The 21,110-nt window shown below is 38.9% G+C and overlaps 1 protein-coding gene across 2 annotated transcripts in view; it reads right to left on the bottom strand.

Moving 5' to 3' along the window:
- The window catches only part of MRPS28 (mitochondrial ribosomal protein S28), a 99,253-nt gene extending 78,356 nt beyond the window's left edge, over positions 1-20,897 (bottom strand). Inside the window, exons 1-3 of one of the 2 annotated variants that reach the window (XM_021088528.1) lie at positions 20,601-20,897; positions 18,884-18,988; positions 7,165-7,346 (exon numbers count right to left, since the gene is read on the bottom strand). In XM_021088528.1, the coding sequence (XP_020944187.1) occupies positions 7,165-7,346; positions 18,884-18,988; positions 20,601-20,816 (503 nt within the window). In that variant the 5' untranslated portion in view covers positions 20,817-20,897. 2 annotated transcript variants of the gene reach the window in all.

Below are 21,110 nucleotides of genomic sequence, written 5' to 3'. Positions count from 1 at the left end.
AACTCTCTGTTCTTCTAACATATATTCCACACCACTGCCAAAATGATCTCACTGAAACATAAGTATGGTTCATGCTACCTGTTACACTATTTCAATGTATCTATACCACTTTCAGAATAAAGCCCTAATTTTTTAGAATGGTATAAAAATCCCTTGAAGATCTGGCTCCTGCCCATCTTCCTACTCTCCCCTCACTCCTCCTAAACTTAAGCCAACTAAGCCACTTGAATTCCCGAGCTCTCTCTCAATTGAAAACTTTTGCAAGGACATCTCTCTCCCATTTTCTGCACTTTGTATCTCCTACCAATCGGGAAAACATCTCTGACACAAGCTGCCTCCATCATCGACTGATCCTCTCTTCTCCATTCCCGTAGAACACACTAACAGAACGCATAGGGTACTGTGTATATTGATTTACTTCTCCATCCCCCCCGATTGAATCATTAACTCCCTGAAAGCAGGGACTATCTTTCATCTCTTGCATAAAGCACAGAGGTGGCATATAATAGCTGCTCATTAAATGTTGGCAGACTCAGTGAAAAATTGTACCATGGCTCAGTTTATTTAAAAATAAAATTAGGGAGTTCTGTCGTGGCCCGGCAGTAATAAACCCAACTAGTATCCACGAGGATGTGGGTTTGATCCTTGGCCTCGCTTAGTGGATTAAGGAACTGGCATTGTTGTGAGCTGTGGTGTAGGTCACAGACACAGCTCAGATCCGGCATTGCTGTGCCTGTGGCGTAGACTGGCAGCTGCAACTCAAATTGGACCTTTAGCCTGGGAACTACATATGCCACAGATACAGCCCTAAAAAGATTAAAAATAAATAAATACAAATTTTAAAAAGCAATAAATAAATAAATAAATAAATAAATAAATAAAACACATACAAAAAAATAAAATCAGTAGCTTAATTCTCGAGACTGATAAAATGTATTACAGTATATTCCAAGCCAATCAAACTAATCAATGCCATAAAGCAATACTTTGGCTTAACAATGTTCTTAAGGAATTTACTTGTTTAACTACAAATCCACTCTAAGAATTGACACCATCTCAAATAGTATTTGAGATCCAATGATCCCATCTTATTTTCACTACCGTTCCTACTGGAGGTGTTAAAGTCTCAACCATGACAACTGTTCATGTCTAAGACACTCAGCACCCTGATTAGTTCAACAAACATGTTTCTGATATGTGACAATCCCTTATCAGGGCATCAGTGAACAGGCAGTCAACACAGACAAGAACCCAACCTGGTTACACTTCACTTATCAGGAACTTAGTTATTTGGTGACATCAAGTCTCCATAGAACCCAATGAGAGTTAAGCAGAAGAGGTTAGTAGCTGTCAAAATACATGTTAAAGTTCATGTACTAAAAGACATACACTTTACTTACAGAAGAGGATGTGAGATTCTTACTCAAACTCTAGCTGTTCCTATTTTAAGCACAACAAATTTAGTGACCACCTTCCCAGGCATCAGAATATTTGAAGAAAATTAGGAAGTCTAAGAAAGTTAAAAATGCAGACAAAGATATAACAGCAGAAAAAGAAAGATGACATCCAAAGGTGAAACAAAAACTACAGAAATGCAGGGTTATGTGGCTGAGGAACAATCATTCTACATATGAGTTATGATACAATAGAGGAGTTAATGTTTCTAATTATGACCTTGGGTCATCAAAAACAGAGACAAAAACAGGTCAAACTACTTTAGGTGTAACAAGGTTCAAAGAAAGTAACTGTCATACTTTACAAAAAGAATCAATTAGAAATTAAGTACTACATTCATAGAGTCAATTTTATACTATTTGCCAAGCACACGTTTTTTTGAAATGTATCATTCCTAAATAACATGGGCCTGCTGACTCTAAGCTTCCAATCATTGTCAGACATTAACTAGTTCCTATGGCTCCAGGTCTCACCGCAATTATGATTCACATCCATTCTGAAACAAAGCCTGCACCCACTGGTCATTAGCTTATTGAGGGTAATAATATCCAAACACACTGGACACCATAACTCGGGATACTAGAACAGGCTACCTAGCAGTCTTTGACAGATCTCACAGAATTTCACCACCACACTGCCTTCAGGGTTTTTGGCATAAACCTGGCTCTGTGCAAGACTATTTTAGGAGGTATCTATGACACTTTAGTAACCATATGTTGTAGAATTTAGAGAAGAGCACAGCAGAATGAAAAGAACACTCATGGGTGATGGATACACACAGCCCTAGGTTTGAACCCCTGCCTTGTCAATTACAGTTGTGTGACTGCAGTAAGTTATTTTATTTATGCTCATAAGACTCGTTTTCTTCATTTGGAAAATGGGGTGAACTTCTACCTTCTATGCTTCTTGTGAGGAATAAACCAGACATAAAGTGCCAACATAGGTTTTCAAAAAACTAGCTAGTAGGATTATCAGGTACAGAAGGGAAATGACCTTAATCCACACTAGGACAAATTTTGTAAAATTGTGCTGTATTAATAACACACATACAAAAATGCTTTACTTTTAAGTCACAGTAAAAGCCCTCTGACTCACAGGTTGGTTTATGGAAAAGTAGGTCAAAGCAAGGACTCATGAAAAAAGTATACATTTAATATATGGCACAAATGAACCTTTGCACAGAAAAGAAACTCATGGACTTGGAGAACAGGTTTGTGGTTGCCGAGGGAAAAGGATGGACTAACAGATGCAAACAATTGCATTTGGAGTGGACAAGCAATGAGATCCTCTGCATAGCACAGGGAACTGTATCTAGTTACTTGTGATGGAATATGATGGAGGATAATGTAACAAAAAAAATATACATATATATATGTATGTATATATGACTGGGTCACTTTGCTGTATGGTGGAAATTGACAGAACACTGTAAATCAACTATAATGGAAAAAATAAAAATCACAAAAAAAGTATACACATACATTGTAAAGATATTAACTTAGCAATTAATGCAAATATTCTGATACAGGGCCAGGCCTTCTGGCTGAGTAGAAGTCCACTCATTGGAGGTCTTCATTGACCTCCTTCAATAAATAATATCTATACTGCAATGTCTGGGCTTGCCAGAGTCAGTCACTTTAAAGTACCACAGGGACAGAAAGACACTTGGAAAGCTAATCCTTCTACATTTTTATATTTCCCCTTCATCTTTATGGTTTACTTGCTCAAACTAACTCAATAACGATTTCGTTAAAAAAACAAAACAAACAAACAAACAAAAACCTCTCTTTTATGGAGCTGTTCCAAAACATTAAAATTAGCTTTCTTGAGAACAAAAATCCTTTCCATACTCATATTTATTACTTAATGCCCTCCCAAATAATATATAAAGAGCAATAGTTGTTCTCGCCATAGACAGAGGATATGTATGTAGCTAGGTAGGGAGAGAAAAGAAGTAATCAAACTATTCGGGTTAAATCTTGGCTGACATGCTTGCACACTGTTAGAAATAACATTACTGGTCTATAGAACCAGACAGGAATAAAGCTTAAGCCCTGACTCCTGCTTAATACTTTTTTTTAAAAAGAAGCATTCTGGTGGCACCTTAGACTTTCAGCAATAGAAGGAGATATCAAAGGCCTTCTCTGACTATTGTTATCTTCTACTCACTGACATTCTGTCACCATATTACCCCCTTTTACTCATGTAGTTACCAATTTTAAAAACTGATCTGTGCACTAGTTTACTATCTATCCTTCCTTCCCCCAATAGACTAAGTGCCCTCAACTTCATGAGAGCAGAGAGCTAGTCTGTCTTGTTTACCAGCCTTTATAACAGTGCCTGCCAAATTAAAAAGGTACAGTAAGTATTTGTTGTATGAATGAATGAATGAATAAACAAACAAACAAATCAACTCCTGCACCATTATGGCTCCTCCCTCTTCATGATCATCAATCATGAATGCACTGATTTTGTGATTGCTTTGGAAGCTTAAGTAAGAATTCCTAGTGAGAGTGATGTATCCTGGGCAGGAAAATGGAAGCAGTAGTTGAAAGATAACTATTGCAGGTAACTACAGAACAAAGAGATACAGGCATTTGATTCTCCTGAGTATACAAAAGGAAGATTAATATCTAACTGCCCCTAGACTAGAGAATTTATTTGCAAAATTACTGTGACCCACTCCTCTCCCCCAAAACACTTCTGTTAAACAGACTGTGTCACTTGGGAAGAGTGCATGTGGATATGGGGGTTTCAGCCACATAGTAATTTCTGCTATTAGAATGTGTGCTTATGTGGTATGTGCACAGTTTTCAATGAAAAATTAATAAATGCTGCAAAAGATTCCAGTATTTAACCATTTAAAGCTATACTACACATAAAATAAATTCAAATCATATTACAGCACTGACTAGAGAACTATCTAGTAGCAAACACTGATATTTAAAATTCTGTGATTTGGTTAGTAAGACATGAGAATCAGGGAGTTCCCGTCGTGGCTCAGTGATTAACGAATACGACTAGGAACCATGAGGTTGCGGGTTCGATCCCTGACCTTGCTCCGTGGGTTAATGATGTTAATGATCTGGCATTGCCGTGAGCTGTGGTGTAGGTTGCAGACTTGGCTCGGATGCTGCGTTGCTGTGGCTCTGGCCTAGACCAGCGGCTACAGCTCCAATTCGACCCCTAGCCTGGGAACCTCTATATGCAGTGGGAGTGGCCCAAGAAATGGCAAAAAGGCAAAAAAAAAAAAAAAAAAAAAAAAAAAAAGACATGAGAATCAAATCAGAAATTCTAGCTATCTAAGGCATTCAGAAACATTATGTTCAAGAACATAACATAAAATGGGGGGAGAAAGTGTAGACAAAAGAATATCCACAAAGAAATAAACATCCATGAAAGAAATATCACAAACAAAATTCCATCCACAATATAAAGAAACACGTATATCACCGGCATTTGCAATTTAAAGTAAGTTTGACTGAGCAGGGGAAATATCCATAATTCAGGAGAGTTATCAGTAAAATACATCTTTTCATAAGGTCAATACCTGATGTGCTGCTTCATGGTAGGTCAACTTGTAAGAATAAGGATGTGGCCAGTGTAATTGGGTAGCATCCATGGAACCATGATATAAAGCTTATCAATTTTAGGGAGGAGAGGAGACGATTTCTCTACATAAAATAAAGCAATAACTTCATTTTCAAGTTATTGATATATTTTCTATTAAGGAAAAATGACCTACTACAGATCCTGCTGACAGTACCTAAGAGTTTAGGACTCTACTCTTGAAGGATAATTTTAGGACCTCATATCTTTACACTTGCCTGGTACATAAACCCTTCTCAACAAGAAATCTTTTTTTTTTTTTCAGGGCCACACCTGTGGTATACGCAAATTCCCAGGTTAGGGGTCAAATCGGAGCTGCAGCTACACCACAGCCACAGCAACTCAGGATCTGAGCCATGTCTGTGACCTACATCACAGCTCATGGCAATGCCGGATCCTTAACCCAATGAGCGAGGCCAGGGATCAAACCTACACCTTCATGGATCCTAGGCGGGTTCATTGCCACTAAGCCACAATGGGAAACTCCTCAACAGGAATTCTTGAGGGATGTCATCATTGGGTCACAAGAACCCTAAATCATTAGGATTTAAAGCATAAAAATAGGAGCATCTGTTTACTATATACTGATCACTATCTTAAATCCTCACATATGTTATCCAATTTAACCCCTTCAATACCACATTACACAATGTACAGATTACACTATTAAAAATCTGGATGGACAAACATGTCCTACTTAGATTTTTTGGGGGGTCTTACTATTTTTCACTAAGTTTTTATGTTATTTAATATACCAGAGAAAGTCAGGACCAAGCCATTACCTCTCATGTAGTGTAGCACAGAACCCATTTTTTTTCTTCCAGGTATCACCAGGTTTACACCACTCACCTTGCTAAAACACCATTTAGCTTCTGAATATCTGAAGCAGAAGACTGCAGGAGATAGACTGCACCAGCTTATGAGAGCTGATGGTGCATTCACACCCAACTTCGTGTCCAACAACCTCACACGGGTAACTTAACATTGGCCACGATGGGAATATTTCACACCATGGAAATTGGCAAATCAAGGCCTTTTTCTTATTGGAGAGCTAGCTGTGAAACATCTACTCACACACACAGATCAGAGGAAAGTCTGTCAGGTCCCATTCAGAATCAGGTAGAAGGAGCTCCTATTTCCTAACTTAGTGAACCCAGGAATCAAACAGACCTTAAGCTATCCTGAGCACTCAGGAGAAAGGCAGCCATCCTTGTAACTGCTTCCTCAGAGCTACAGCAGACTCCTTCCCTAGTCATCTCTCAGTCTGACTTACTCTTAAACATCGCAGACTTCTTAATCACTGTAATCCATCCTATCTAAGACGCCACTGATTAGTAAAGTCACCACAACTCATGTATTACTAAGAATTTTTAAATTGCCAATTATATTGCATCAACTGCAAGATATACTCTGGCATCAAAAACATTAAAATCTTTAAAAAAAATGTGTATATTAAAAATTGATGAAAAAAATCCATTTCTAGTTTGTTTGCTATTGTTTCCCAATATCAGAATTTTAGTTCCATTATCTCTTTTCACTCTTTCTCTTCTACGCCCAGATCTCCCACTTTAGTGGTTTCCACAGGGTAAACTGATATTCACAAATCTCTTTATCTACACAGACTACAAGCAGAATGAATTCTGTCCATATAATAGGAAAACTTGTAATCCTGAAAGCAGATGCAAAGTAGTAAGTAAAGAAAACGATACAGCATCAGAATTTGGTATAGTAAGAGAAAGGAGCATGAAGAAACAAAAAGCAGAGGCTTCCCTGAGAAGCAGAGACTGTGGAACAGAAGAGGCAAAAAATTACATGTAAACCGGCCTGCGCAGCATGTACTACTTACTACAAAGCTGGTTTTAATTTTATGGTGTTATCAGGATGAACATTCACATCTTCCCCAAAACTGCTCTCACTCATTGCTTTGAGAAAACATGAATCTGGCTAACCTAACATGACACGGCATGAACCTGGCCTAACTTGATTAACTAGCATATTTCTGTCTTTTCAAAAATCACCAGTTAAAGTCCAATAACACTTCTGAGGTATCTCAACTTTTATGCACACTCTTAAAAAGCACTTGGAAATGATTCTACTTACTCTCCATCCACTTCTGGTCTTTTACACACACAGTGAAACTTGCCGCCAAAATCTATATAAAGATCATCCTCCACAATATGAAAGATTTGTCCAATGACTAGTTTATTCTTGGCAGGTCCCATCTGTGTAAGAGGGGAATGTCTCAGCATAGATGCGAAGGACTCCACATTTTTCGGAGAGCCCTAAACATAAAAAGAGATATGTACATGCATATGATTCAATACAAAGATATGATATGTCCAGTAATAGCTTACAGGGAAAATTTTTTAAAGTCAATTTTCTGCATATTTACATTTTATAGCAATAATAAAAATACTGAAATGGATTGTTGCTTTAAAAAGTCAGGTACACTCTTCAACTTCCTCTTTCTTGAAGAGGAGCCAGGGAAAAGCAGGCATCTGCGCTCGGTGGGGAATGGGGCAGATGTGGTGGTCCACGGTGGAATCTGGAATGTGAGCAGGGTGAGGAGTGTCCTTGGACAAAGCCTCAGACATGGGGCAAGTAGGGAGTTGGGAGGTGAGCATGCAAGGACGGCATCCAAGAAGGGAACTGGCTTCATTCCTAGCACTGACCATCTGCAAAAACAAAAATGCCTTTTCATTCAGGTTTAACAAAAGTGATGATACTTTTAATACAAGTTTAAATAAACATTAAGATAAAAATTAAGTGTCCTTTAATTAGCAGTCTGAACACAAGTTCGTGTCATGTAATATTTTTAAAATGCCTTGGCTTTATTATAATTTTCTTCTTTTTCCTAAAGTAAAATTTCAAAAGAAAGACATCTTTAATTGCTTTGTACTACCCACTTTTTAGGAGGTATTTTATATACTGATACTTAAGGGAGAATTAGTAAGAGTTTGATAATACACTTACTTTAGAAGTGTAAACCTTTAACACATTCTTAACAATTTTTATGCATGGGGTACTCCAAGAATTATAAAATGAAATATGCAGCCGGGTGGAGGCTTGATAAGCAGAAGAATATGTGCCAAACTAAAAATATAGCCACTACTCAGTTCCAGCTGCAGTTCTAATTCAAGTCCAGTGTTGCTACTTCTTTTGACTTTCCAAGAGATGTCAGAAATCCACACATTAATGTAAATTTTCCAATTTTTAAATTTTTATACATTGAAAAAAGTCTTTTATTTTATAAATCAAAACACATTTTGACACATGCACCAAAAGTTTATGACCCTGCCTCAAGAAAATGAAAGTCAAAACATCTGATGGATGCCAAGTCCCTTAGATGGTGGAAGGAGGGTATGGTGATGAATTTGCTTCAGTGGGTTGAAACTCAATGGAAAGGAATCAGCACATAAAGGATGATCTATAACTCAGTAGAACTATATGCCAAATAAGCTGAAAAGGTAGTCAGGAATATTACACTTTGAGTTATAATACTAGTCTGATGATACTACACAGTATAATATTTAATTCCTTAAATAAGTACCTTGAAAAGTTTTTTTTGCTGAGAGCCAAGGATGAAACAGGCTCAACACAGACCCAGCTACAAATTATCCTCTTAATGTAAAGAAAGTTACACTGAGCATGCTATCAGTGACAAGTGCAGCTACTCTGACTCTCTGATAGGAGCCACTACGCCATCCAGAGCACGAAGGAAGACTTTACTGCTCCAAGCAAGAGCAGACTCTCAGCCTGCAACCTGGGAAGGTCTTTCTCAGTTTCCCTATATGCTGCTTTCCCATTGTCCCTCTTTCATGGTTGACATCTACTCTTCTTTCTTCTTCATCTGTTTCTTTGGCGGGGGGGGGGGGGGGGGGGGGACTTGTAATTGAAACCATGGTGCACTAAAACAGCATTAGATGAGAGGAAGATACAATAGTAGATCTAATAGTTGAATATTTATTGAAGATAATTCAGCCATCACTAGTGCCTCTTTCATAATGATCTCTATAACTGTGCAAAGCTGTTTGGGTTAAGATTGGTATTAGAGTAAATGGTATTTCCCCCTATGTTTTAGGAAATAGACTTCTCAACTATTTAATGAGATCTCTTGAGAATTTTAGTAAATCTGTTGTGAAATAATTTACTACATTATAAACTTTATAAAACTATGAATAATTATTTTAAAGGAGATTTTAAAATCAAGTAAGTAAAATGTTACTGCTTTGGGTTCCATTATTTTTGCCTTCACTTTGTTAACATTTTACATTGGAAGTCAATGTGTTTTCAGTGAGTGAAATAATTTTACCACAAGCATAAGATCCCTTGATCAATACTTGAATTTGCTTTTAATTTGTATACTCACTATATTTTTTGGAAAATATAACATGTAATTAGACAAAGCCCTTCTTCAAAAATCATGGTCTAGAATCATCTCTGAATTCCTCATTTACTTCAAATGACTTCTAAAAATAATAAATGTAGCACAATCTATGATAACAAGCAACACTTTCAGCTCCTCTCACACTGATGCAGACTACTGAGATTACAGACACACTGTCACCTTCTGGGTATATCACAGACCTCAGTGTCTGACCCCAGCTATGGAAAATATTGTTAACAAAGCTCATTCATAAGAGTTTTCAGTCAAAGCAGGTGCCTTACGGTTGACATAGAATTGGTAATAGAGCTCATATTTCCCACGTATTCCTGTTATAGAGCTCAGATTTGGTCATAGGGCTCAGATTTCCTAAGTACATTCTTGTACTGGTTTTGTTTTTGCCTCTTTGAAGCCTGAAACTTAAACAGGACTGTCCAGGTAGAAGAGGGGGAGATAAATGAATAGATATAGGGAACCTTCCTTCCTTCATTCACTCATCAAATATGTGTTTAATATTGAGTGTCTGTCATGTGTCCTAGGCTCTGTTCAAATCTTGCTATGAAAAGATATGAAACAGTAGGAGAACAGAGTTAAACCAATATGACAAGAGATTAGGGTCCAAAAACTGCTGGGAACAACTGCAACCCTCCCTTAGATTGTAAAAAGTTCTGTACCAAAAGCTCAGTGGTTTAGACATTATCCTATAAGGAGTGGGTAGTCAGAAGTTCCTCATTAATGGAGTGACAGTACTTGTTCTTTGTTTCGAAACTTTGGCAGAAGTATAAAAAATGGACCAGAGAAAGGGGGAAAAAATGGAAAAATGGTAAACTGTTGAGAAGCTCCTCCAGTAACTAGGATAGAGATGATAAGGGGACTATACTGAAGCTAAAAATACACACAGAATGATGAAGCTAAGAAAATCAGTCTATTCTGAATAATCCCATAAAGGCATGGGACAAAGTCATGCCAGAAATTACAGGAAGCTGGACTGAGAAAAGAGGATGAAAATAGGGGAATAATTAAAAGAATATAGGCAGGGAAGGCAATTTTCTGTCACGTACAAAACATCTGGCAGAAAATTCAACTGCACAATACCTAGTAATAATGCATTTATTGCCCCGGAAAAATAAATACAGTATATTTTTTTCTCTTCTCTAAAGAAAAAATAATAATTGAATAAACTGTCTAGAGAAATAACTTTGTAGGGTTGGTTGTGTACCAATAGGTAACTCAACCCATCAGGAAAGAAAAGAATCAAAATGACAGCTGTTTGGGAAGGTGCTAGCAATCAGTACTGCCTGGAGTAGGAGGGCGGGCTCCTAAAGAAAGGCTCTAGAGTCAGACCATGTGGTTCAAATCCTGGCTGCACCACATACCAGCTCTGTGGCTGAGACAATGCACTTAAATTCTCTGTGCTGCTGTTTACTCACCTATAAAATGAGGTTAATAATTATACCTATTTTATAGGGTTGTTGTAAGGATTAAATAAATACATGGCCATATGTAATGCTCTCAAATACTGCCTCTGGTAGGGTAAGAATTCTCTAAAATGTAACTTTAAAAAAAATTAATCCATTTCTTACCGACCCAAACATCACCAAGTTTTACTGATAATCCTAGTAGTTTTCAAACAGGACAATTTTGCCTTCCCTCCCTCTCCCCACTCTCCCTACCCCCTAACCCCTCCCCCACCCTGCCCAGGGAACAAGTGGCAATGCCTAGAGACATATTTGATTGCCATGATGGGGGATGCTACTGGAATCTACTGGATATGGGCAAGAGATGCTATTAAACTCCCTACAACTCAGAGTACAGCCCCCACAACAAAGAATTAGCTGGTCCAAAGTGTCACTAGTCCAAGACTGAAAAGCCCTGAACTAAGCAGACCCAGCAGCACACGGCAGGCCAGGCAGAAAAGCAACATGAGCTGCATTTAAAAGGGAGATCTAGGATGGAAGGTAAAATAAAAGATTAAGGGAGGGAGATTCCAGGATAGAATGGATGCCAAGTAGTTCCAGACTCAATCTGAAGGAAGACAGATCCAGAAAAAAAGTTGATAGACTTCCTAGCCAACAATATGGTGGGCATGGTTATCATAATGCAGCAGAGCCTAACAGTGATCCAATCAGTCTAACTAGAGAACTTTTTTGGTGTCAGCTAGTTGGTTATGGTGTCCTTAGAGATAATATAGATGGAAAAACTCTAGTTCTAGAGAACAGAAATCTGACTTGAATCACCACATATGAATGTCACAGCCTCTTAATCAATTCTCAAACTTGAACCAATTCCCAGATCCCAAGCCTTTTAAATGAAAAAGAAGGCATGTCCCCTTAAGGAAGGACCCTGATATATAACCAAATTTTGCATCAGCAATCTTCCTTCTGGCTTTCCTAAAGGGAGCTGTGGCTATATACCAGAATGACTGTCCACTGGAGAAGCAGAAAATCAGACTTTTCAGGGATTATGTGAACTGACACTAACCCTTCAAGAACCAAGTCAATGCCAGTCAGAACAGGGGCTTGTGGAGATCATGTCACAAGTGGAGTTTTAACTCAGATCCATCCCATGAATCTGGTCTATAGTTATTTCCCTAGTTCCAGAGCGCACAAATAGAATAAGGTATACTCAGCAACTGGCCAGAACATAGGTTCCTTGATTTGTGGAGTGAAGGCTATTAAGGTAGGGAAGGCCAAGTGAAAGGCACTAAAACTTCCCCTACCTACCAAACAAGTTGATCAAAGGCAATATTACATTCCTCGGGGCACTGCAGCAATTAGTGCCACTATCAAGGGCTTGGAAGATGCAAGGTGTTGCTTCCTACCACATGCCCACTCAATTTGCCTATGAGTCCCTGCAGAAAACATCTTAGAGAATGACAGTTTATTATAATAAACTTAATCAAGTGGTAACTCCAACTGCAGCTGTTGTTCCAGATGTGATTTCACAGCTACAGCAAATCAAATATGCCCCAGCACCTGGCATGCAATAATAATATAACAAATGCTTTCTTTTTTGAGACCTGCTAGTAAAGACTATATACTTCAGGGTTACATTAATTCTCTAGCTCTATGTCGCAATCTAGTCTACAGAGACTTTGACTGCCACTCCATTCCACTGGACAACATGCTACTCCATTACACATGCCGACTGGACCTGGAAGCAGAAAGCTCCAATCCTCTCCACACATGGTAAGACACACGTATGCAGGAAGGTGAGAAGTAAGTCCCACAAAAATGCTGGGCCTTGATGAAATTCCTAGGGGGCCAGTGGTCTGGGCTATGGCCAGATACCCTTTCGTACCACAGAGAAAGAAGCTCAATGCCGAGTGGGTCTTTTTAAATTTTGCAGGCAACAAATACCTCATTTGGTCATGTTTCTTCAACTCTTTTACCAAGTAACCCCAAAAAGCTGCCAGTTTTGAGTGGGGCCCAGAACAAGAAAAGGCTCTGCAAGAGGTCAAAGCTGCCAGGCAAGCTCTTCTGCTACTGGAGTTTCACATCCCAGCAGACGTGGTGGTGCTTGGAAGTATCTGTGGCAGTTACAGATGCAGAATGGAGACTTTGACAGGCCTCTCTAGGTGAAGCATAGTGCAGAGCTAGAGTAGCCCTGAATGACAGCAGTAATGGACTTTGAGCAGTGAACTTGAATGATCATTGAATTCTGCCTGGAAGAGAGATGGTCTAAGGTAGGGATCTATCCTGATTTGTGTGAAGTGACTAATGATTTTACTGGATAGCCAGGAAATTAGCAGGAACGCAACTGGGAAAAAGAAGGCAAGAAGGTCTAGGAAACACACACTGGCAGAGTAAGAAAATAAATGAGTCATATGTGAATAACATCTTCAGCAGAGAAGAATCTTAATCAGGGGACAAGATAACCAGTCTTGCAAATGTCAGTCAACCTCTTTCCCAGGCCACTCCTGCCCACCTCCCCTGTGGTTTTAAGAACAAAGCTGCCATGACAGCAGGGATGGGCTTCTTTCTTATGGATAGGGCAAGTATCTCAACATGTCCCAGACCATTGGCCAACTACAAATTTTACCAGGTGGCAGACCCCTGAATTTTTGTGGGATGAGGTAACACACAGATTCAGGAATACTCACTTCCACTCAATCCTGTGAGTAGTGATCTAGCTACAGTCACTGCTAAATGGCCAATCTGCCCCAGCAAAAACCAATCCTAAATTTCCAACACAGCATCATTTCCTGAGAGGATTAGCCAGCCGCCTGGTAGCAAGTTAATTACACTGGATCATTCGAATAGAAAGGACAGTGGTAGGAAGGATCACTGCAATGAATACTTCTTAATACGGATTTGCCTTCCCTGCCTGAAAAGCTTCTACCAAAACCACCATCTGTGGACTTACAGGATCTCATATTCATTGCCAGGGTATTCCAAACAGCACTACTTCTAACCAAAAAAATCATTGTATAGGAAATTATGTGGGACGATAAAATTTGTTCTTATGGAATCCACTGGTCTTACTAGTGCTGGACTTCCCTCCCAGACCAGTGAACTAATCTTTTTGTAAAAAAATTAAACTTTCAATTTTGAGACCATTGTAAATCCACAGGCAATTGTAAGAAATACATGGAGAGCTCCTGAACTGTTTACTCAGACCTTCCAGTGGTAACATCTTGTAAAACCAAAGTGTTATATTACAACCAGGGAAGTGATATTGATTTAACGCACTGACAATATTCAGATTTCGCCAGTTTTAGATGTTAACCTTTGTGTATAAATACTTAGTTCTATACAGTTTTATCATTTGTAAGGATTTGTATATTCACCACCACAGTCAAGATACAAGGATCTCTGTGCTGTCCTTTTATAACTCCCCATCTCCCTTCTGTCCTATCCGCTTTTAGTAACCACTGATCTGTTCCCCACCTCTGTAATTTTGTCCTTTCAAGAATGTCACATAAATGGAATCACAAAGTCTGCAACCCTTCGGGACTGGCTTTTTTTCATGCAGCATAATTCCCTTGAGAGTCATTCAAGGTGCTGTGTGTATCAACCACTTGTTCCTCTTAATTTCTGAGGAGTATTCCACAGCACAGATGTACCAGTTTGTTTAACCATTGACCAGTTGAAGCTGTTGAAGTCCTGGAACATGTGGGCTGTTTCCAGGTTTTGGCTATTACAAATAAAGCTGCTATGGGAGTGCCCTTCATGGCTCAGCGGTTTACGAACCCAACTAGGATCCATGAGGATGCGGGTTCGATCCCTGGCCTTGCTCAGTGGTTTAAGGATCCAGTGTCGCCACGAGCTGTGGTATAGGTCGCAGACGCAGCTCGGATCCTGAGTTGCTGTGGCTGTGGCATAGGCCGGCAGCTATAGTTCTGATTCGACACCTAGCCTGGGAACTTTCATATGCTGTGAGTGTGGCCCTAAAAAGCAAAAAGAAAAAAACCACAAATAAAGCTGCTATGAACATTAGTGCACAAGTTTTCATATGAACGTAAGTTTTCATTTTTCTGGGATAAACACTCTCTGCTCCACGGTGCACTTGTCTCCTTTGGGAAGACCTGAGAGCCTCAACCTGTGTAGCTGGGCAGAGACCAGTGAGGCAGCTTGTTGAGTCGCTGACTCCTGGACGAGGAGTCTATCATTCCTTGTTTGCCAGCTACCAAGAGCAGGGTGCCCAAAGTTTTACAAAAAGAGGGAAAAGACAAACTGTATCATCACCATTTAATTTTACTTCCAAATCAATTCAGGCTCCACTCCCAAATATGATAGATTCCATTTCTTCCCTCTATTATTTAATGCTAATAGACAAAAAAATTTGAGGGTCATAATCACATTACAAAAATTAATCAAAAGAGAAAAATCTAATATAACCTTTAAAAGAAAAAACAAAATACAGTAAAATGCAAACACTTTAAAAGAAGAGAGTGCTATTTCTGAGCAAAAATAAGAATTAAGAAAGATACACAATTAATGAAAGCTAATGCTGACTTGGGAAGTAAGTAATATGAGTCAGACTGAGTATGATCAGAGCACACGACCACCCACGAAACAAAATATATATAGAATATATTCAGCTTTTAGGAAATGTATAGTATTATTTATAGGTATATTATAGCTGTTGATAAAAACCTACTTTCCTGAGAGATTTATATCTACCTCAATACACTCTTTCATTGTTTTTATATTAACTGGTCATTTCCTCCAAACCTGCTTTGAAAATGTTAGACTTCCCTGTGAAACTAAACATTTCAGAAGATTTTCATTACAAACTCAGGGACAACTCTCCTAGAATTCTATAATGTAAAAACCAAGGAGCACCAGGGTTAAAACCAGAACTATTTCCATCGTTCCTCTATATACTAGTTTTTAAAATATGGTTACAATTTTTTAAGTTGTCAAAACAAAACTAGTGAGAAAACAGGCATTAAATAAACCTGTGTAATAGTGGTATTACATGAATTTAGTAGACATAAAACTCATACCAAAAATAAAAGAATTGAAACAAATCCTTCAAATAAGCTATTTTTTGGATTCTTCCAGTATTCTGAAAGGATAAAATATCTTTTTTAAATATTCTGTCTTCTGGAATATTCCAGCATTTTGAAATTAAAAAAAAAAAAGAAATACTCATGAAAAAGTAAAAAATAATATTTAAAATATTTACATAAAATCTAATATATCACTAAAATGAAACTAAAGTATAGTACACCATCAGTTTCTACATAAACTAAAATAGTAAAACATTATTCTCCATCTTAAAACAATGAAATGTCTTACTGTGTGGTCTGAAAAACTCTCCTGCAAACCATTTTTAAAGTAATATGCCACCCTCTACTGTTAAGAAACAGTAATATTCATAAAGCAGAAAACCAATTCTTTGCTCAATATTGCCACCCTGTGGCTATAAGATGGTCTTCTGCTATATCACAGCTCCCAATCCACTTAACAGGTTCTACAAATCCCTACTGTCTAAATGACCTAAGAAGGTTAAAGATTTTTTAAAAAAATTTTTTCAAAGGAAGAAAGTATTTAACTTAAAAAATATATTTAGGAAACATTTATCATGTCCTCTATACATAAGTATGTGTCATGTTGGTTATAAAAATGAAAAGGAGTTGGTCCCTATCCTAAAAATAAATAAATAAATAAGCAAAAAAACCTTTAAGAGACAGATGCATACACAAATCTCAAAGGTAATGAACCAAAGAGAAATGGATAAGTGAGTACAGATATGTAAATGGCCTTCTAGGTCATTTAAACTTGAGATCTCTCTAACTGGTAAGCTCACTGAAATTTCAGGATAGGGAATTCACAATGAACTGCCCTTGATTCAACACCTGACTGCAGGGGGAAGTTCCTTTTAACGATAACTAGCTTGGGTCTTACTGAATATCACTTATTTTTGAGATGCACATATAGATACCTAAGTCTGCAATCAAAGAATAAGAATTAAACCAATGGAATGAACTTGTAAACCGAACAGAAACAGACCAACAGATGTAGAAAAGAAATTTATGACTACCAAAGGGGAAAGGGGGGAAGGGATAAATTAGGAGTTTGGGATTAACATGTACACACTACTATTTACAAAACAGATAACCAACAAGGTCCTATTTGTATAGAACAGGAAACTGCACTCAATATTTTGTAATAACCTATAAAAGAAAAGAATCTTAGAAAGAACATATAGATAGGAGTTCCTGTCGTGGCGCAGTGGTTAACGAATCCAAATAGGAACCATGAGGTTGCGGGTTGGATCCCTGGCCTTGCTCAGTGGGTTAAGGATCTGGCATTGCCATGAGCTGGTGAGCTGTGGTGTGGGTCACAGATGCAGTTCGGATCCCGCATTGCTGTGGCTCTGGCTACACCTCCAATTCAACCCCTAGCCTGGGAACCTCTATATGCCGAATGAGCGGCTCAAGAAAAAGGCAAAAAGACAAAAGAAAGAAAGAAAGAAAGAAAGAAAGAAAGAAAGAAAGAAAGAAAGAAAGAAAGAAAGAAAGAAAGAACGAACGAACATATAGATAGGTAGATAGATAGATATGTATATGGAATCTCTTTGCTATACACTTAAAACAAACACATTATAAATCAACTATACTTCAATTTAAAAAAATAATCAAAGAGAAATGCCTCTCCCAAAAGAAGAATTAAACCAATGAGCATGATGTCAGCTTTCATTCCTATATATACTTATTTTTATTTTTTTTTTACTGCCACATTCCATTTACTGTGGCATATGGAAGTCCTAGGCCGGGATTTGAATCGGAGCTGCAGCTATGACTTACACCACAGACACGGTAACACCAGATCCAAACCACATCTGCAATCTACATCACAGCTTTCAGCAACATTGGATCCTTAACCCACTGAGTGAGGCCAGGGGTCCAACCCACATCCTCACAGAGACAACATCAGGTCCTTAAGTCTATGAGCTGCAATGGGAACTCCATATACTTATTTTTAGACCTGATAACATGTGAGATGTTATTTCTCACTTACAGTTATTCAGACATCAAACTGTGTACATCCTATTCCAATTCATCTGCTTGGCGAGATAACAAAGGCTTAAAAGAAGAGGTGATTTTTATAATAGAATTTGCAGGCAGGGAAGCTAATTCTAGGGGAAAGAACAAAGGTAAAGAAATAATGCTGTAGAGTTCCCCTGTGGCACAGCAGATTAAAGATCTGGCACTGGCACTGTTGTGGCTTGGGTTTGATTTCTGACCTAGGGAACATGCCAGAGGCATGGCCAACAGAAAAAAAAAGAAAAAGAAAAAGAAAGAATGCTTTGTTTAAGAAAGAGTAAACTATCTTTCAAAAACAGTTTTTAAAGCAGAAACCAATATATATATATAAAGTGTACTATTTTATTGGTATAAGTGCATTTTTTGAGTTCAAATTAATAGCATTTACTTAATATTAAATTTAAAATGTGAGCATGCAGTTATTTTAATAAAAATTATCAACTGGTATCGGAGGTGAGGGATAACAAAGCCAGTTCCCAATTTCCGTATTTTTTCTACTGTCCAGTATCAGAAAATCCACTTATTAATACCCCACATGCATAAGTGGGTGAGGAAACAGGCAGTGTCATGCAATGTGAGTGGGAGTGTGGTATAAACAATCCGTATCTACCAACTCAAATCGTGTGTACATTTTAACCCAGTATATATCCCATAAACACGAAAAAAAAATGTAAATGCTCACTGTAGCTCTGTCTATGTTAAGGGGAAAAAAAACAAAAAAACAAAAAAACAGAAACAACCTAGAAGCTTGTTAGCGAAGGTGTGGTTAAATAAATTACCCTATGTCCACACCATGGAATACTGAACAAGTATTTTTTCAGTGAGGTAGAGTGAGCCCTCTGTATTCACAGACGTGGAAGCTGCAGGGAGCTAACTGTATCATTTTTATAAGAAACTTGAGCATCCAGGTATTTATTGTAGAGGATCCTGGAACCAACCCCTGGCGGATATCTCAGAACAGTGTACATCTCAGAACGTGGTTGGCAGCTACAGCTTGGATTCGACCTCTGGTTTGGGAACTTCAATATGCCATGGGTGTGGCCCTAAAAAGACAAAACAAACAAAGAGTACCAATAACTTGTATGATTTTAAGTACATATATATATATATAGTTAGCTTATATTCATATATACATATATAAAATCTCCAGCAGTAGGCATTTTAAAAAAAATACACCTTCCAGGTTTGAGAAAGTGAAAAAGGTCTTTCATATTTCACATAATAACCTTCAATGATATTTAAATTCTCTTTTTAAAATAAGGAAATACTACTTTCATACTTTGCATCAGTTTTTTTTCAAAAGTCCTGATCACACAATAAAGACGAACTTTATTCATCTTGTATTATCAGGATACTCTTCAATTAAATAGATCAAGAAACTTCAAAAGATTTTTCACAAAGGTGAATTTTTATTCAGTGCCTAACAACTGCTCACATTTCTTACCATAAATATAATAGGAAAGCACTGAAAACTTCCAATAAACACTAAAATAAAACTTTCAGTTCTATTATTACGCTTAACAATTGTCTTTGCTCAGTTACCATTCTGGACTAGCGCATTTAACTTACATGCTCAAGCCTGTACTACCCTCACTTGTACAACTGTTTGTAAGCAGTCGCACAAAGACAGCAATTCAAAGACAGCCCAGGCACAACATAAGTTCACATGTACACTATGTGTACTATTCATTCATTCACCCACTTGGCAAACACGTATGCAGTGCCCACTAAAAGTCAAGCACTGTGCTAGATGCCAGGAAGTTTTCTATAATTCAGGACACTATCCAACTGTGAACTGTTTGGTACTGGTTCCCAAGGAGATAAGCACAGAAACTGAGTTTATTTTTATATTAAATTATATAAATATTAAATTATAATGCCAGACATCCAATTCCATGTCTGCTGACTCAAAAAATCTGAATAGTATTTATGTGTACTTCTTCCCTTTCATTTATCTAGTAACTCTATCGTATTTTACAAAATTATTGCCCAACAGATGGATTTTTTAAGATCATTTACAGAAAAAGAAACTGAAGCGCTGACAAGTTAAATTACTTGCGCAAGTTCGGAGCGGTAATTTTCCCATTCGCCTATCCACTGAATTAAGAAATATAAATGAAGATCCTGGCACGCCAGACACTAGCTCCATGCTGTAGCTACTGTGTAGAACACCACCACCTGCAGAGAGCCCTGCCTCTACCGGTGAGAGTCCAACTCTACTCCAGGTCCCCAGAGTCGCCCTAGACGCCGCTTTGGCAGCGCTCGCTGCTGATTTCTTTCCAGCACTCGGCTCAGGAGGACAAGTGCAAAGGAGTGTGAACAGCGGAGGCCTAGCATACAGATACCGTACAAAAGTACTACAAACGGAGGAGAATCACCACGCGCTCTGTTCCAACCACACTGCGGCTAAAACAAGTAGAACACACCGCCACCCCTTGCTCCACTCCCCACGCTGGACCTGCCCCAGCCTCTCAATCCCACCCACTTACGTCGTGCTCCGCCCTGACCCCAGCGCCACACCCCCTACGCCGAGCTCGGTCCTGGCTCCCGGAGGGACCCAAACGGCGGGCTACGCCTCCATCCCAGATGCCGGGCTCCGCCCTACCCTCCGGCCCCGCCCGCCGCCGCGTCTCTAGCGTAACTCCCGCGACTCACTCTCATCCGCCCGAACTCCGCCTTCTGCTGCAACTCGGAGTGCCGCTCCAAAGCGCTCGCGAAGCCGCCTGGGCGCTGTTTAGGCTCCGTGGACTCAGAACTTTCGCTTCCGGAGCCACTTTCAGTGCCTGTGCCTCTACAGGGCCGAGAGAAGAAAAACACTCGCAGAAAATGACTCTTTGCGGTCACAGCACGGGTCCTACACAGCGCCGCCATGACGGCTCTACAACCCCTGACCTTTGGCTTCTCCGCAGGCGCGCAGGTCACGGGGCGGAGCAACAAGAGGTCCACCTACTTGCAGAGGACTCTGGGCTTGTGGGCGTAGCCTAGTCTGTGCACCGGGGTGGTGTGATATGAGAGGCTCTTAAACCAAGTCTGGTAGTTAGAGGTTCCTTACCGGCAGCGACCCGCTAAATTTTGCATGAGAAGCTTTTTGGCTCGCAGTAATTTCGCCTTCCTATAGGTTCCTTTTACAATACTGCTGTAAATTCTGGTCATGTGACACCAGCT

This window comes from Sus scrofa, chromosome 4, assembly GCF_000003025.6.
Source record: "Sus scrofa isolate TJ Tabasco breed Duroc chromosome 4, Sscrofa11.1, whole genome shotgun sequence".
Classification (NCBI taxonomy): Eukaryota; Metazoa; Chordata; class Mammalia; order Artiodactyla; family Suidae; genus Sus; species Sus scrofa.
Note: the sequence above shows the minus strand (reverse complement) of the source record. Positions and strands in the feature narration are given on the sequence as shown.